At 44.1% G+C, this 12,994-nt stretch overlaps 1 protein-coding gene across 3 annotated transcripts in view; it reads left to right on the top strand.

The window, feature by feature from the left end:
* The window catches only part of LOC137432185 (transmembrane protein 19), a 122,563-nt gene extending 120,851 nt beyond the window's left edge, over nt 1-1,712 (top strand). For all 3 annotated transcript variants that reach the window (XM_078782959.1, XM_078782958.1, XM_078782960.1), the window contains exon 7: nt 1,013-1,712. In XM_078782959.1, coding sequence (XP_078639085.1) covers nt 1,013-1,185 — 173 coding nt within the window. In that variant the 3' untranslated portion in view covers nt 1,186-1,712. The remainder of the gene's footprint in view (nt 1-1,012) is intronic.
* Nucleotides 1,713-12,994: the final 11,282 nt, after the last annotated feature.

The raw sequence follows: 12,994 nt of genomic DNA, 5'->3' as shown, positions 1-12,994 counted from the left end.
ATCTCCAGTGATCACTGTCTTTCCTTCTTTTTTATTTTTAAATACCTATTTTCTTTGCCAAGAGGAATGGGACCAAAGACAAGTTAATGGGACCGAAGGAATAATAGTGACAAATCAGAGTCTAAATCATTTCCATTCAAGGTTCACCAGTTCACAGGTCATTTCACATTGATTGAATGAATGAATGATCGTTTTAAGGCCATTTCCCCCGCTAGAGCGGGGGTTAGCCTTGTGGGCCCCATCACAATCATGGTTCCCTGTTTGAGGCAATGTTTTTATGGCCGGATGCCCTTCCTGACGCCAACCATCGGTCACCTACGATGCGCAGGGATACGGCGTACCTATTCTAAACCGGGGTACACACCGGGATCATTCATCCCAGCAAGCCGGTACTCAATTTGCCGACCTCGGAAGGATGACAGGCTGAGTCAACCCCCCTGGCGTTAATTCAGCGATCGACCGGGATTCGAACCCAGGATCCTAGGATCCCAAGCCGGCACCCTAACCGCTAAGCCAACACCAGAGTCATTTCACATTGATTAACAGTCGTTATCTGACTGTTTATGAAAGCTGCTTTCAAAGAAAATGGGACTCGTGTTTCTTGGCTGGAAAGGAAATTGAAACCCATGTGCAATGTCCAATTCATTTTTCTGATCAATCTCCTGCTTCTCGCAGACTGTGGCTTTGATATTTGGTCAGGGTACCGCTCCACAAATGTCTACTCTTTGCTAAAAACAATACAAATGCCATTGGATTCTTAATGTTCACTAGTAAATGGACTCCCTTCGGCCTTCACTCATGCCCTTTATCATTGGGAATCTGTTATTTCCTTTTCTATTTATTGAAATCGAATCATCGTAGACTCGCACGAATAAAGAAGACATGTATTTATTTATCTGCCATAGTTGTCTTCCCATGGCCGTGGTGATGCTAACGATCCATGCAAGTATCCTTCATGCACGGCATGAGTGGTTGTGAGCTTATTTCGTTATTATTATTCCTGTTCGCTCAGGTTACGATGCGAAGCAGGGATTCGTTATGAGCCATCCAACACCCACGACTCACCACGTGTCCGGTTACGCACTTCTCAACAACAATGCTGTGAACCTCTTCTCGGTCATCCTGTCCACGGCCCTTTTTCCAGCCGTCGCGTACAGCCTTTGGCCGCCGGCTCTGAGCACATGATGCATTTACTGCTTCGTCCATTTCCAGCATCAACTGAATCCAAATAATTAGCTCTTTTCACAATTCATTTGGTGCTTTCTTATTCTCATTTTCTTGTTCTTCTTCTGTCTGTTGGCACCCCCACCTCACTGTATTGTCCCTCTTTTCTTTTTCATTATTTATATGGTATATTTTGTGTAAACTGACTGTATTCATTCCTTGACTCACATCATGGAGGTGAGGACTTTCCTCCTATATAATATGTCCACCGAATCGTGTAACATAATTCTTAACTGGACCCTGTGATTCTTGAACGATATTTTAATTACATGGAGTAACAGCATTAACCTTAGTATAACACAAGACATGACGATATGGACCAAAAATGTTCATTCTACAAGGAGCAAGTTTCCAAGTTCAAGTAAACTCGATTTTATGTATTCATTGGGAATATGCCGGAGCGACACCACACGCTCGCCACATCATTCCACGAAACAATTGTGTTGAATAATTGCACCAATCTGCTTTGTAATAAATGTTCCAAGGAAGATGTGTGCTTCACTTGTATGAGGATCACGATTGTAAATCCCCATAGATAATCTTCATACAACCAAAAAGGCCTCGTCATCGTGAGTGTGCAGTGTTTGATTACTGGTTGCATCATTCCTCGAGTAGGACATTGATTCAGCAGCCCTGTACTTTAAGGCTGGAGCACACCATCCAATTCCTTTTTTTCTTTTCTTTTTTCCGAAGTCACATTCCGATTTTTATGTGTTTACAGATTAGAGTGGAGTGTGGATGAATATATATAGTGGGGAATGGATTGTTTGATAGAGAGATCAGAGAGAGAGAGAGAGAGAGCCGGGGTGTGTTCAGATAGAAAGTGAGAGAGAGCCGGGGTGTATTCAGATCGAGAGTGAGTGAGAGCCGGTGTGTGTTCAGATAGAGAGTGAGAGAGTGAGAGCCGGTGTGTGTTCAGATAGAGAGTGAGAGAGTGAGAGCCGGTGTGTGTTCAGATAGAGAGTGAGAGAGAGCCGGGGTGTATTCAGATCGAGAGTGAGTGAAAGCCGGTGTGTGTTCAGATAGAGAGTGAGAGAGTGAGAGCCGGTGTGTGTTCAGATAGAGAGTGAGAGAGTGAGAGCCGGTGTGTGTTCAGATAGAGAGTGAGAGCCGGTGTGTGTTCAGATAGAGAGTGAGAGAGAGAGAGCCGGAGTGTGTTCAGATAGAGAGTGAGAGAGAGAGAGAGCCGGGGTGTATTCAGATCGAGAGTGAGTGAGAGCCGGTGTGTGTTCAGATAGAGAGTGAGAGAGTGAGAGCCGGTGTGTGTTCAGATAGAGAGTGAGAGAGAGAGAGCCGGGGTGTATTCAGATCGAGAGTGAGAGAGAGAGAGCCGGGGTGTATTCAGATCGAGAGTGAGTGAGAGCCGGTGTGTGTTCAGATAGAGAGTGAGAGAGTGAGAGCCGGTGTGTGTTCAGATAGAGAGTGAGAGAGAGAGAGCCGGGGTGTATTCAGATCGAGAGTGAGTGAGAGCCGGTGTGTGTTCAGATAGAGAGTGAGAGAGTGAGAGCCGGTGTGTGTTCAGATAGAGAGTGAGTGAGAGCCAGTGTGTGTTCAGATAGAGAGTGAGAGAGAGCCGGAGTGTGTTCAGATAGAGAGTGAGAGAGAGCCAGTGTGTGTTCAGATAGAGAGTGAGAGAGAGCCGGAGTGTGTTCAGATAGAGAGTGAGAGAGAGCCGGAGTGTGTTCACATAGAGAGTGAGTGAGAGCCGGTGTGTGTTCAGATAGAGAGTGAGAGACAGAGCCAGTGTGTGTTCAGATAGAGAGTGAGAGAGAGCCGGTGTGTTTAGATAGAGAGTGAGTGAGAGCCAGTGTGTGTTCAGATAGAGAGTGAGAGAGAGCCGGAGTGTGTTCAGATAGAGAGTGAGAGAGAGCCAGTGTGTGTTCAGATAGAGAGTGAGAGAGAGCCGGAGTGTGTTCAGATAGAGAGTGAGAGAGAGCCGGAGTGTGTTCACATAGAGAGTGAGTGAGAGCCGGTGTGTGTTCAGATAGAGAGTGAGAGACAGAGCCAGTGTGTGTTCAGATAGAGAGTGAGAGAGAGCCGGTGTGTTTAGATAGAGAGTGAGTGAGAGCCAGTGTGTGTTCAGATAGAGAGTGAGAGACAGAGCCGGAGTGTGTTCAGATAGAGAGTGAGAGAGAGCCGGTGTGTTTAGATAGAGAGTGAGTGAGAGCCAGTGTGTGTTCAGATAGAGAGTAAGAGAGAGCCGGTGTGTTCAGATAGAGAGTGAGTGAGAGCCAGTGTGTGTTCAGATAGAGAGTGAGAGAGAGCCGGAGTGTGTTCAGATAGAGAGTGAGAGAGAGCCAGTGTGTGTTCAGATAGAGAGTGAGAGAGAGCCGGAGTGTGTTCAGATAGAGAGTGAGTGAGAGCCAGTGTGTGTTCAGATAGAGTGAGAGAGAGCCGGTGTGTTCAGATAGAGAGTGAGTGAGAGCCAGTGTGTGTTCAGATAGAGAGTGAGAGAGAGCCGGAGTGTGTTCAGATAGAGAGTGAGAGAGAGCCAGTGTGTGTTCAGATAGAGAGTGAGAGAGAGCCGGAGTGTGTTCAGATAGAGAGTGAGAGAGAGCCGGTGTGTGTTCAGATAGAGAGTGAGAGAGAGCCGGAGTGTGTTCAGATAGAGAGTGAGTGAGAGCCAGTGTGTGTTCAGATAGAGAGTGAGAGACAGAGCCGGAGTGTGTTCAGATAGAGAGTGAGAGAGAGCCGGTGTGTTTAGATAGAGAGTGAGTGAGAGCCAGTGTGTGTTCAGATAGAGAGTGAGAGAGAGCCGGTGTGTTTAGATAGAGAGTGAGTGAGAGCCGGTGTGTTCAGATAGAGAGTGAGAGAGAGCCAGAGTGTGTTCAGATAGAGAGTGAGTGAGAGCCAGTGTGTGTTCAGATAGAGAGTGAGAGAGAGCCGGAGTGTGTTCAGATAGAGAGTGAGTGAGAGCCAGTGTGTGTTCAGATAGAGAGTGAGAAACAGAGCCAGTGTGTGTTCAGATAGAGAGTGAGAGAGAGCCGGTGTGTTTAGATAGAGAGTGAGTGAGAGCCAGTGTGTGTTCAGATAGAGAGTGAGAGACAGAGCCGGAGTGTGTTCAGATAGAGAGTGAGAGAGAGCCGGTGTGTTTAGATAGAGAGTGAGTGAGAGCCAGTGTGTGTTCAGATAGAGAGTGAGAGACAGAGCCGGAGTGTGTTCAGATAGAGAGTGAGTGAGAGCCAGTGTGTGTTCAGATAGAGAGTGAGAGAGAGCCGGAGTGTGTTCAGATAGAGAGTGAGAGAGAGCCGGTGTGTGTTCAGATAGAGAGCCGGAGTGTGTTCAGATAGAGAGTGAGTGAGCCAGTGTGTGTTCAGATAGAGAGTGAGAGAGAGCCGGAGTGTGTTCAGATAGAGAGTGAGAGAGAGCCGGTGTGTGTTCAGATAGAGAGTAAGAGAGAGCCGGAGTGTGTTCAGATAGAGAGTGAGTGAGAGCCAGTGTGTGTTCAGATAGAGAGTAAGAGAGAGCCGGAGTGTGTTCAGATAGAGAGTGAGTGAGAGCCAGTGTGTGTTCAGATAGAGAGTGAGAGAGAGCCGGAGTGTGTTCAGATAGAGAGTGAGAGAGAGCCGGTGTGTGTTCAGATAGAGAGTGAGAGACAGAGCCGGAGTGTGTTCAGATCGAGAGTGAGTGAGAGCCAGTGTGTGTTCAGTTACCAATTTTTGTGTGGAGCGCTCACCTCGTGGCTCAAACACCAAGGACTCCATTACAAACCGTTGAATAAAACACTCAGCGCTGTTAAAACGAGGGTATTTTGCGAATATTGCCCTTTGTCATAATTTTTATGTTAGTTTTTCCGATTTTTGTGGAATTTTTTGCGTTATTGCGTTTCCAAAATGTAGATTTACATTAGTAAGTAATCAGACGAGTCAGAATAATGTTATTTTTCTTCACATTTTCTTGACATATAATTGTGATCAAATTATAGTTTTAACGTGGCTGGTAATTGTCAGTTATAATATAATTACTGCTATTATATAAACTTATAATATAACGTGGGGGCGATCATTGTTCATTTTTAATTCAAGTTACTTCGTAAACTTTGTCATTATTACCACAACATGCGCATTTGTTGCAGGTGATATGACTCGCTCTGTGATGACAGCATCTCTGTGACGTCATAGATTGGTGCTACTGATATTAAAGAACGGAGGCGGTTGCCATGACATTTCGAGAATGCCCAGATTGTGGTTCCACAGGAAATTGCAAACTGACATTATTTTCTTTGAGAAAGATCCCATATCGGTTAAAGCTTCGATTAACAGCCCAAGCATGCATTCTTCAAGTTCGTTGTTCGTAACACACATGAGTAATGTTCCACTGAACAAAAGTAGATCAGCATAAATGTACGAGTACAGCCTTATATACATATAAAGATGCCTGAACTTCGAAATTATGAATGTACGAGAACAGATACATATATATATATATATGCAAAGATTTGCGGTTGGGAGTAAATCCAAATGACTCCATGGTAAGATCTCCAACCTTTAATTGAACAAACAATGACAACGTTTCGATTAACAACATGTGTAGCCACACGCCTCCGTTAATCTTCCTCAAGAGTGATAAAATCATCTCAACATCCCCTTATATGCAAAGTGGGCGGGGTATATGCAAAGTGGGGTGGGCAAAGCTGGACAGCCAATGAAACCGTATCACCGCTCTCGTGAACGGAGACGTAACTGACCAAATTCAAAAATCAACCGCATATTAACGGCTCAAAATAGTCCTGTAAGCAATGCTGGATTATAAGTATTCAAGTATTTAGAAAATCCGGAACAATCATTACATTTAATTATAAGTTAAACTTGTAAATAATTAAATTGTAAATTAAATTAAAACTGTAAATATATTAAAGCAAAAATTTTTAAGATAAAATAAAATTGCTATAATATCAAGATCATCACATGTGGCCCCATGCGGTAAAGGGCAATGTGGGAGCAGACGGTGCGAGGTATTAGGGGGGATTAAAATGGGGGGGGGGGGACCGGAGGGGGGGTTTGGGAGAATTTTGAAATTTTTTCACATAGGGTCGGCAGCATTTTGAAATCGGCAGGAGTGAGGGTTAGTTTCACACCGGTTTTCACCCTTCGCCAAGCTCTTATGAGGGTCAAGGACAAGCTTCCGAGGAAGGATAGGTCAGGGGTGGTATACGTAGTGCCCTGTGGTTGTGGAGCTGAGTATGTGGGTGAAACCGGGAGGCTCTTAGGTCAACGTATTGCTGAACACCAAAAAGCATTTGAATGTAATTATCCCAGCAGATCTGCTATTGCCAAACATGGCCTTAAGGAAGGCCACACACCTTTATGGGATAGGGTTAATATTTTAGGTTCCACACCCAACAGAAACAGAAGACGTGTTTTGGAGGCTTGGCACACAGAAGAAACTGTTACGTCGATCACACAAGAGGTAGTTGACTTACCGGTAGCGTTTGATCCACTATTGTGTAAACGAAGCAGGCATTTCATACTTTGAACAACGAGTCCACATAATATGTCACACAAGGTTTTTATTCGGACAATTTGCCCCCTCCCCTCCCCCCCCCCTAACACGCCTCTCCCAACCCCCCCCCCCCTCTGCTTCTGCCCCCCCCATTTTTATCCCCCCTATTACCTCCCCCCCCCCCCCCCCGCATTCCCCTTTCCCGCATAGGCCACATTTGATGATCTTGATATTATGGCAATTTTATTTATCTCAAATTTTTTTGCTATAATATATTTACAGTTTTAATTTAATTTACAATTTAATTGTTTACAAGTTTAACTTTTAATTCAATGTAATGATTGTTCCTGATTTTCTAAACACTTGAGTTATAATCCAGCATTGCTTACAGGATTATTTTGAGCCGTGAATATGCGGTTGATTTTTGAATTTGGTCGGTAACGTTCTCAGTTCTTGAGAGCGGTGTGATACGGTTTCATTGGCTGTCCAGCTTTGCCCACCCCACTTTGCATATACCCCACCCACTTTGCATATAAGGGGCATGTTGAGATGATTTTATCACTCTTGAGGAAGATTAACGGAGGCGTGTGGCTTTGTCGCATGTTAATCAAAACGTTGAGTGATTGTTTGTTCAATTAAAGGTTGGAGATCTTACCATGGAGTCATTTGGATATATATATATATCTACAGGTGGCGACATGATCAGGTGCTGGCGGTGGTGGTGCAGATGGTGCAACTAGAGGTGCTGAGATCGAGAGAGAGAGAAGAGTGGAGAAGGAGACTGATGGGGGAGAGGTGTGGTTTGTCAAAGAGGGCCAAGTGGTAAGAGGTGGAAAGCAAGAGGGCTGTCAGGGAGGGGGGGGGAGGGCGGAAGGGGGAGGGGGGGAGGGGGAGGGGGAGGGGCCCTTCTTCCCCCGGGCACCCCCACACCCTCCCCTCCCCCTCCCCCTCCCCCCCTCCCCTCCTCCTCCCCCCCTTCCTCCTCCCCCTCCCCCTCCCCCCCATTCCCCTCCCCTCCTCTTCCCCTCCCCTCCTCCTCCCCCGCCCGGCAATGCCGGGTACTTCTGCGAGTATATATATATATATGTATGTATGTATGTATGTATGTATGTATATATATACAGACTTGGCATTTAATATGGAATTTTTTTTTGTGGGGGTGAACTTACTTTTCAAGATGACTTAGAACCAAAAGTTCATTGGAATTATGTTGACATTATTCTAGATTTTGTTAATGTGACCTTTAAAAGAAACAAAAAACACATTTGACATTTCGAAGCAAATAAATTGATCCTTGAAAGTGATGTAAACTGATATCGAACTCAATTCACGGACAGTACTGTGTTAAACTTCTGTACGTTTTGCAGAAGTATCTCTTTATTTTGCAGATTAGCCAAAAAAAATTTCAACAAAAACAAAAGCTAAATTATGACTGGGATTACGGACAGTAAAATTACAGTTCAGTACTTCGTGTAACCCCCACGAGCATTCAGGAGAGCACGTACACGTCGAGGCATGCTGTTCACGAGATTTGCCAAGGTTTGGACAGGAATCACTTGCCATGCAGTGACAATAGCCTGCTGCAATTCACGCACAGAGGTCAGCTGCTGGTCCAAGTAGTCGATTTGACGCGTTAATTCTGCCCACAAGTTCTCTATCGGATCTCTATCGGATTCATAGGACCAGTTGCTGTCATTAGTCTTGGTTAAACCTGCCAGGGGTGATATACCACCGCCGGCATAGCTCAGGATCCCGAGGCACCCAAGACCCCGACCACATCAAGGTCACAACAAATAGGGGGTGGGGGAGGGGGAATAACATACCCTAATCGACTTCCATGGCGGTTAACATACCCTAATAGACTTCTATGGTGGTTAACATACCCTGATCGACTTCCATAGTGGGTAACATGCTCTAATTGACTTCCATGGTGAGTGCCATACTCTAAACGACTTCCATACTCTAATCGACTTCCATACTCGAATCGACTTCCATACTCGAATCGACTTCCATACTCTAATCGACTTCCATACTCTAATCGACTTCCATACTCTAAACGACTTCCATACTCTAATCGACTTCCATACTCTAATCGACTTCCATACTCGAATCGACTTCCATACTCTAAACGACTTCCATACTCTAATCGACTTCCATACTCTAATCGACTTCCATACTCTAATCGACTTCCATACTCGAATAGACTTCCATACTCGAATCGACTTCCATATTCGAATCGACTTCCATACTCGAATCGACTTCCATACTCGAATCGACTTCCATACTCTAATCGACTTCCATACTCTAATCGACTTCCATACTCTTATCGACTTCAATGGTGGTTAACATGGTCTAATCGACTTCAATGGTGGTTAACATGGTCTAATCGACTTCAATGGTGGTTAACATGGTCTAATCGACTTCAATGGTGGGTAACATGCTCTAATTGACCTCCACGGTGATTGCCATACTCTAATCGACTTCCATACTCGAATCGACTTCCATACTCTAATCGACTTCCATACTCTAAACGACTTCCATACTCTAATCGACTTCCATACTCTAATCGACTTCCATACTCTAATCGACTTCCATACTCTAATCGACTTCCATACTCTAATCGACTTCCATACTCTAATCGACTTCCATACTCTTATCGACTTCAATGGTGGTTAACATGGTCTAATCGACTTCAATGGTGGTTAACATGGTCTAATCGACTTCAATGGTGGTTAACATGGTCTAATCGACTTCAATGGTGGTTGACATATTCTAATGGACTTCCATGGCGGTTAACAAACCATAATTGATTTCCATGGTGGTTAGCATTCTCTATTCGACTTCCATGGTAGTTAGCATACTCTAATTGACTTCCTTGGTGGTTAACATACTCTAATCGACTTCCAAGGTGATCACCATACTCTAATTGACTTCCATGGTGGTTAACATACTCTAGTTGACTTCCATGGTGGTGAACATACTCTAATTGACTTCCATGGTGGTTAGCATACTATAATTGACTTCCATGGTGGTTAGCATACTATAATTGACTTCCATGGTGGTTAACATACTCTAATTGATTTCCATGGTGGTTAGCATACTCTAATCGACTTCCAAGGTGATCACCATACTCTAATCGACTTCCAAGGTGATTACCATACTCTAATGGACTTCCATGGTGGTTAACATACTCTAATTGACTTCCATGGTGGTTAGCATACTCTAATTGACTTCCATGGTGGTTAGCATACTCTAATCGCCTCTCATGGTGGTTAACATACTCTGACTTCCATGGTGGTTAACATAATCTAATTGACTTCCATAGTGGTTAGCATACTCTAATTGACTTCCATTGTGGTTAGCATACTCTAATCGCTTCTCATGGTGGTTAACATACTCTGACTTCCATGGTGGTTAACATACTCTAATTGACTTCCATGGTGGTTAGCATACTCTAATCACTTCTCATGGTGGTTAACATACTCTGATTGACTTCCATGGCGGTTAACATACTCTAATTGACTTCCATGGTTATTAGCATACTCTAATTGACTTCCATGGTGGTTAGCATACTCGAATCGCTTCTCATGGTGGTTAACATACTCTAATTGACATCCATGGTGGTTAACATACTCGAATTGACTTCCATGGTGGTTAGCATACTCTAATTGACTTCCATGGTGGTTAGCATACTCTAATCGCTTCTCATGGTGGATAACATACTCTAATTGAATTCCATGGTGGTTAGCATACTCTAATCGACTTCCAAGGTGATCACCATACTCTAATTGACTTCCATGGTGGTTAACATACTCTAGTTGACTTCCATGGTGGTTAACATACTCTGATTGACTTCCATGGCGGATAACATACACGAATTGACCTCCATGGTGGTTAGCATACTGTAATCGCTTCTCATGGCGGTTAACATACTCTGGCTTCCATGGCGGTTAACATACTCGAATTGACCTCCATGGCGGTTAGCATACTCTAATCGCTTCTCATGGCGGTTAACATACTCTGATTGACTTCCATGGCGGTTAACATACTCTAATTGACCTCCATGGTGGTTAGCATACTCTAATCGCTTCTCATGGCGGTTAACATACTCTAATCGCTTCTCATGGTTAACATACTCTAATCGACTTCCATGGTGGTTAACATACTCTAATTGAATTCCATGGTGGTTAACATACTGTAATTGGCTTCCATGGCGGTTAGAATACTCTAATTGACTTCCATGTTGGTTAGCATACTCTAATCGCTTCTCATGGTGGTTAACATACTCTGATTGACTTCCATGGCGGTTAACATACTCGAATTGACCTCCATGGCGGTTAGCATACTCTAATCGCTTCTCATGGTGGTTAACATACTCTGGCTTCCATGGCGGTTAACATACTCTAATTGACCTCCATGGCGGTTAGCATACTCTAATCGCTTCTCATGGCGGTTAACATACTCTGATTGACTTCCATGGCGGTTAACATACTCTAATTGACCTCCATGGTGGTTAGCATACTCTAATCGCTTCTCATGGTGGTTAACATACTCTAATCGCTTCTCATGGCGGTTAACATACTCTAATCGCTTCTCATGGCGGTTAACATACTCTAATCGCTTCTCATGGTGGTTAACATACTCTAATCGACTTCCATGGTGGTTAACATACTCTAATCGACTTCCATGGTGGTTACCGTACTCGAATCGATTTTCAGTATAAAATCTATTGATCAACTAGAGGGGTGTTTGTGTAATTTTTTTTGCTAATTATCTGTCCCTGAGTCGATTTACCCTTTGTATTTTGAACATCCTGTCTGGGTTAGAACCTGGATGTCTGTGAAATTGTATCTAGGCCATCTTGATTCATTGTATCCTCGTCGAAACGGCCTCCACAACCCCCTCCAAGGCCTCCTATCCCGGGCCTTCAATACGCTGGAGGAGGAGTTGCTGATTCCAAGAATAATTACACATTGCATTTGGTTTCCTTGGTTTCTGCCCGCATTTGAATACACAAATCCATTCACTGGTTGTTAACGCTAATGTTATGGGTGTGTGAGCTCTTCGATTCTAAACTGTCATTTCATCTTGATCAAAGGAGCCTGCTATACCACGTGTTAACCCAGCCTGAAAACCAACGTGTTATCCCAGCATGTTATCCCACGTGTTATCCCAGCCTGAAATCCCACATGTTATCCCAGCCTGAAATCCCACGAGTTGTCCACTGCCTGTTATCCCACGTGTTGTGCCAGCCTGAAATCCCATGTGTGATCCCACCCTGTTATCCCACGTGTTATCCCAACCTGAAATCCCACGTGTTATCCCAGCCTGATATCCAACGTGTTATCTCAGCTTGATATCCAACGTGTTATCTCAGCATGTTATCCCACGTGTTATCCCAGCCTGTTATCCCACATGTTATCTCTGGTATTATCCCACCCTGTTACCCCACGTGTTATCCCACCCTGTTACCCCACGTGTTATCCCATCTTGTTATCCAACCCTGGTATCCCACTTGTTGTCCCAACCTGATATCCCACATGTTAATCCGACGTGTTCCCAATTCTGTCAATTTTTAACTCAAAACATCTTCAAGTAGATTGTGAGTGCTGCATATAAACAATGAAAAGCATTGGTTTGAATCCCATTCTAATCCATTTCTACGTTGTCCTTCAAGTGTAATGTGCTGGGGTGCGTTACGGAGGGGGGTCTGGTGTGTAATGTGCTGGGGTGGGGTACGGAGGGTGTGGCAGAGGTGGGTCGGGTGTGTAATGTGTTTGGGTGGGTTACCGGAGGTACTGGTACAGTCGTGGCCAAAAATATTGGCACCCTTGCACCTTTTTCAAATAATGCACAATTTCATCCAGAAAATTGTTTAAATGAAAATATATTTTGGCATCCACATTTGTATTTCTTTGGTTTCCAGTGGAACAAAACAAAGAAATCTGAAGAAATTACGAAATCTTAGCTTATTCCACACAGAAATCATAAAAATGGCCCGGAGAATATTATTGGCACCTATTATAAGTTGTGAGAAATAATTCGATTTCAAGCAGGTGATTCTTCTTTACTTTGAAATTGAACTCACCTGTTGTGAGTTGCAGGTGCCTGCAATATAAAAATCACTCATTCAACCAGTTTGAATGGAGAAAAGGATTCATTCCGCAATGAGCATGGAGAAAAGAAAGAAAACCAGAGAATTGTCTGAGGAGGTCAGACACAAGATTGTAGCCAAGCATCGACAATCTCAAGGCTACAAGTCCATCTCCAAAGACGTTGATGTTCCTGCGTCCACCGTACGCAATGTTATCAGGAAGTGTAAGGCCCA

This window comes from Myxine glutinosa, chromosome 8 (assembly GCF_964187855.1).
Source record: "Myxine glutinosa chromosome 8, kmMyxGlut1.1, whole genome shotgun sequence".
Taxonomy (NCBI): domain Eukaryota; kingdom Metazoa; phylum Chordata; class Myxini; order Myxiniformes; family Myxinidae; genus Myxine; species Myxine glutinosa.
The sequence above is the reverse complement of the archived record's forward strand: the minus strand, read 5'-3'. Positions and strand labels throughout refer to the sequence as shown.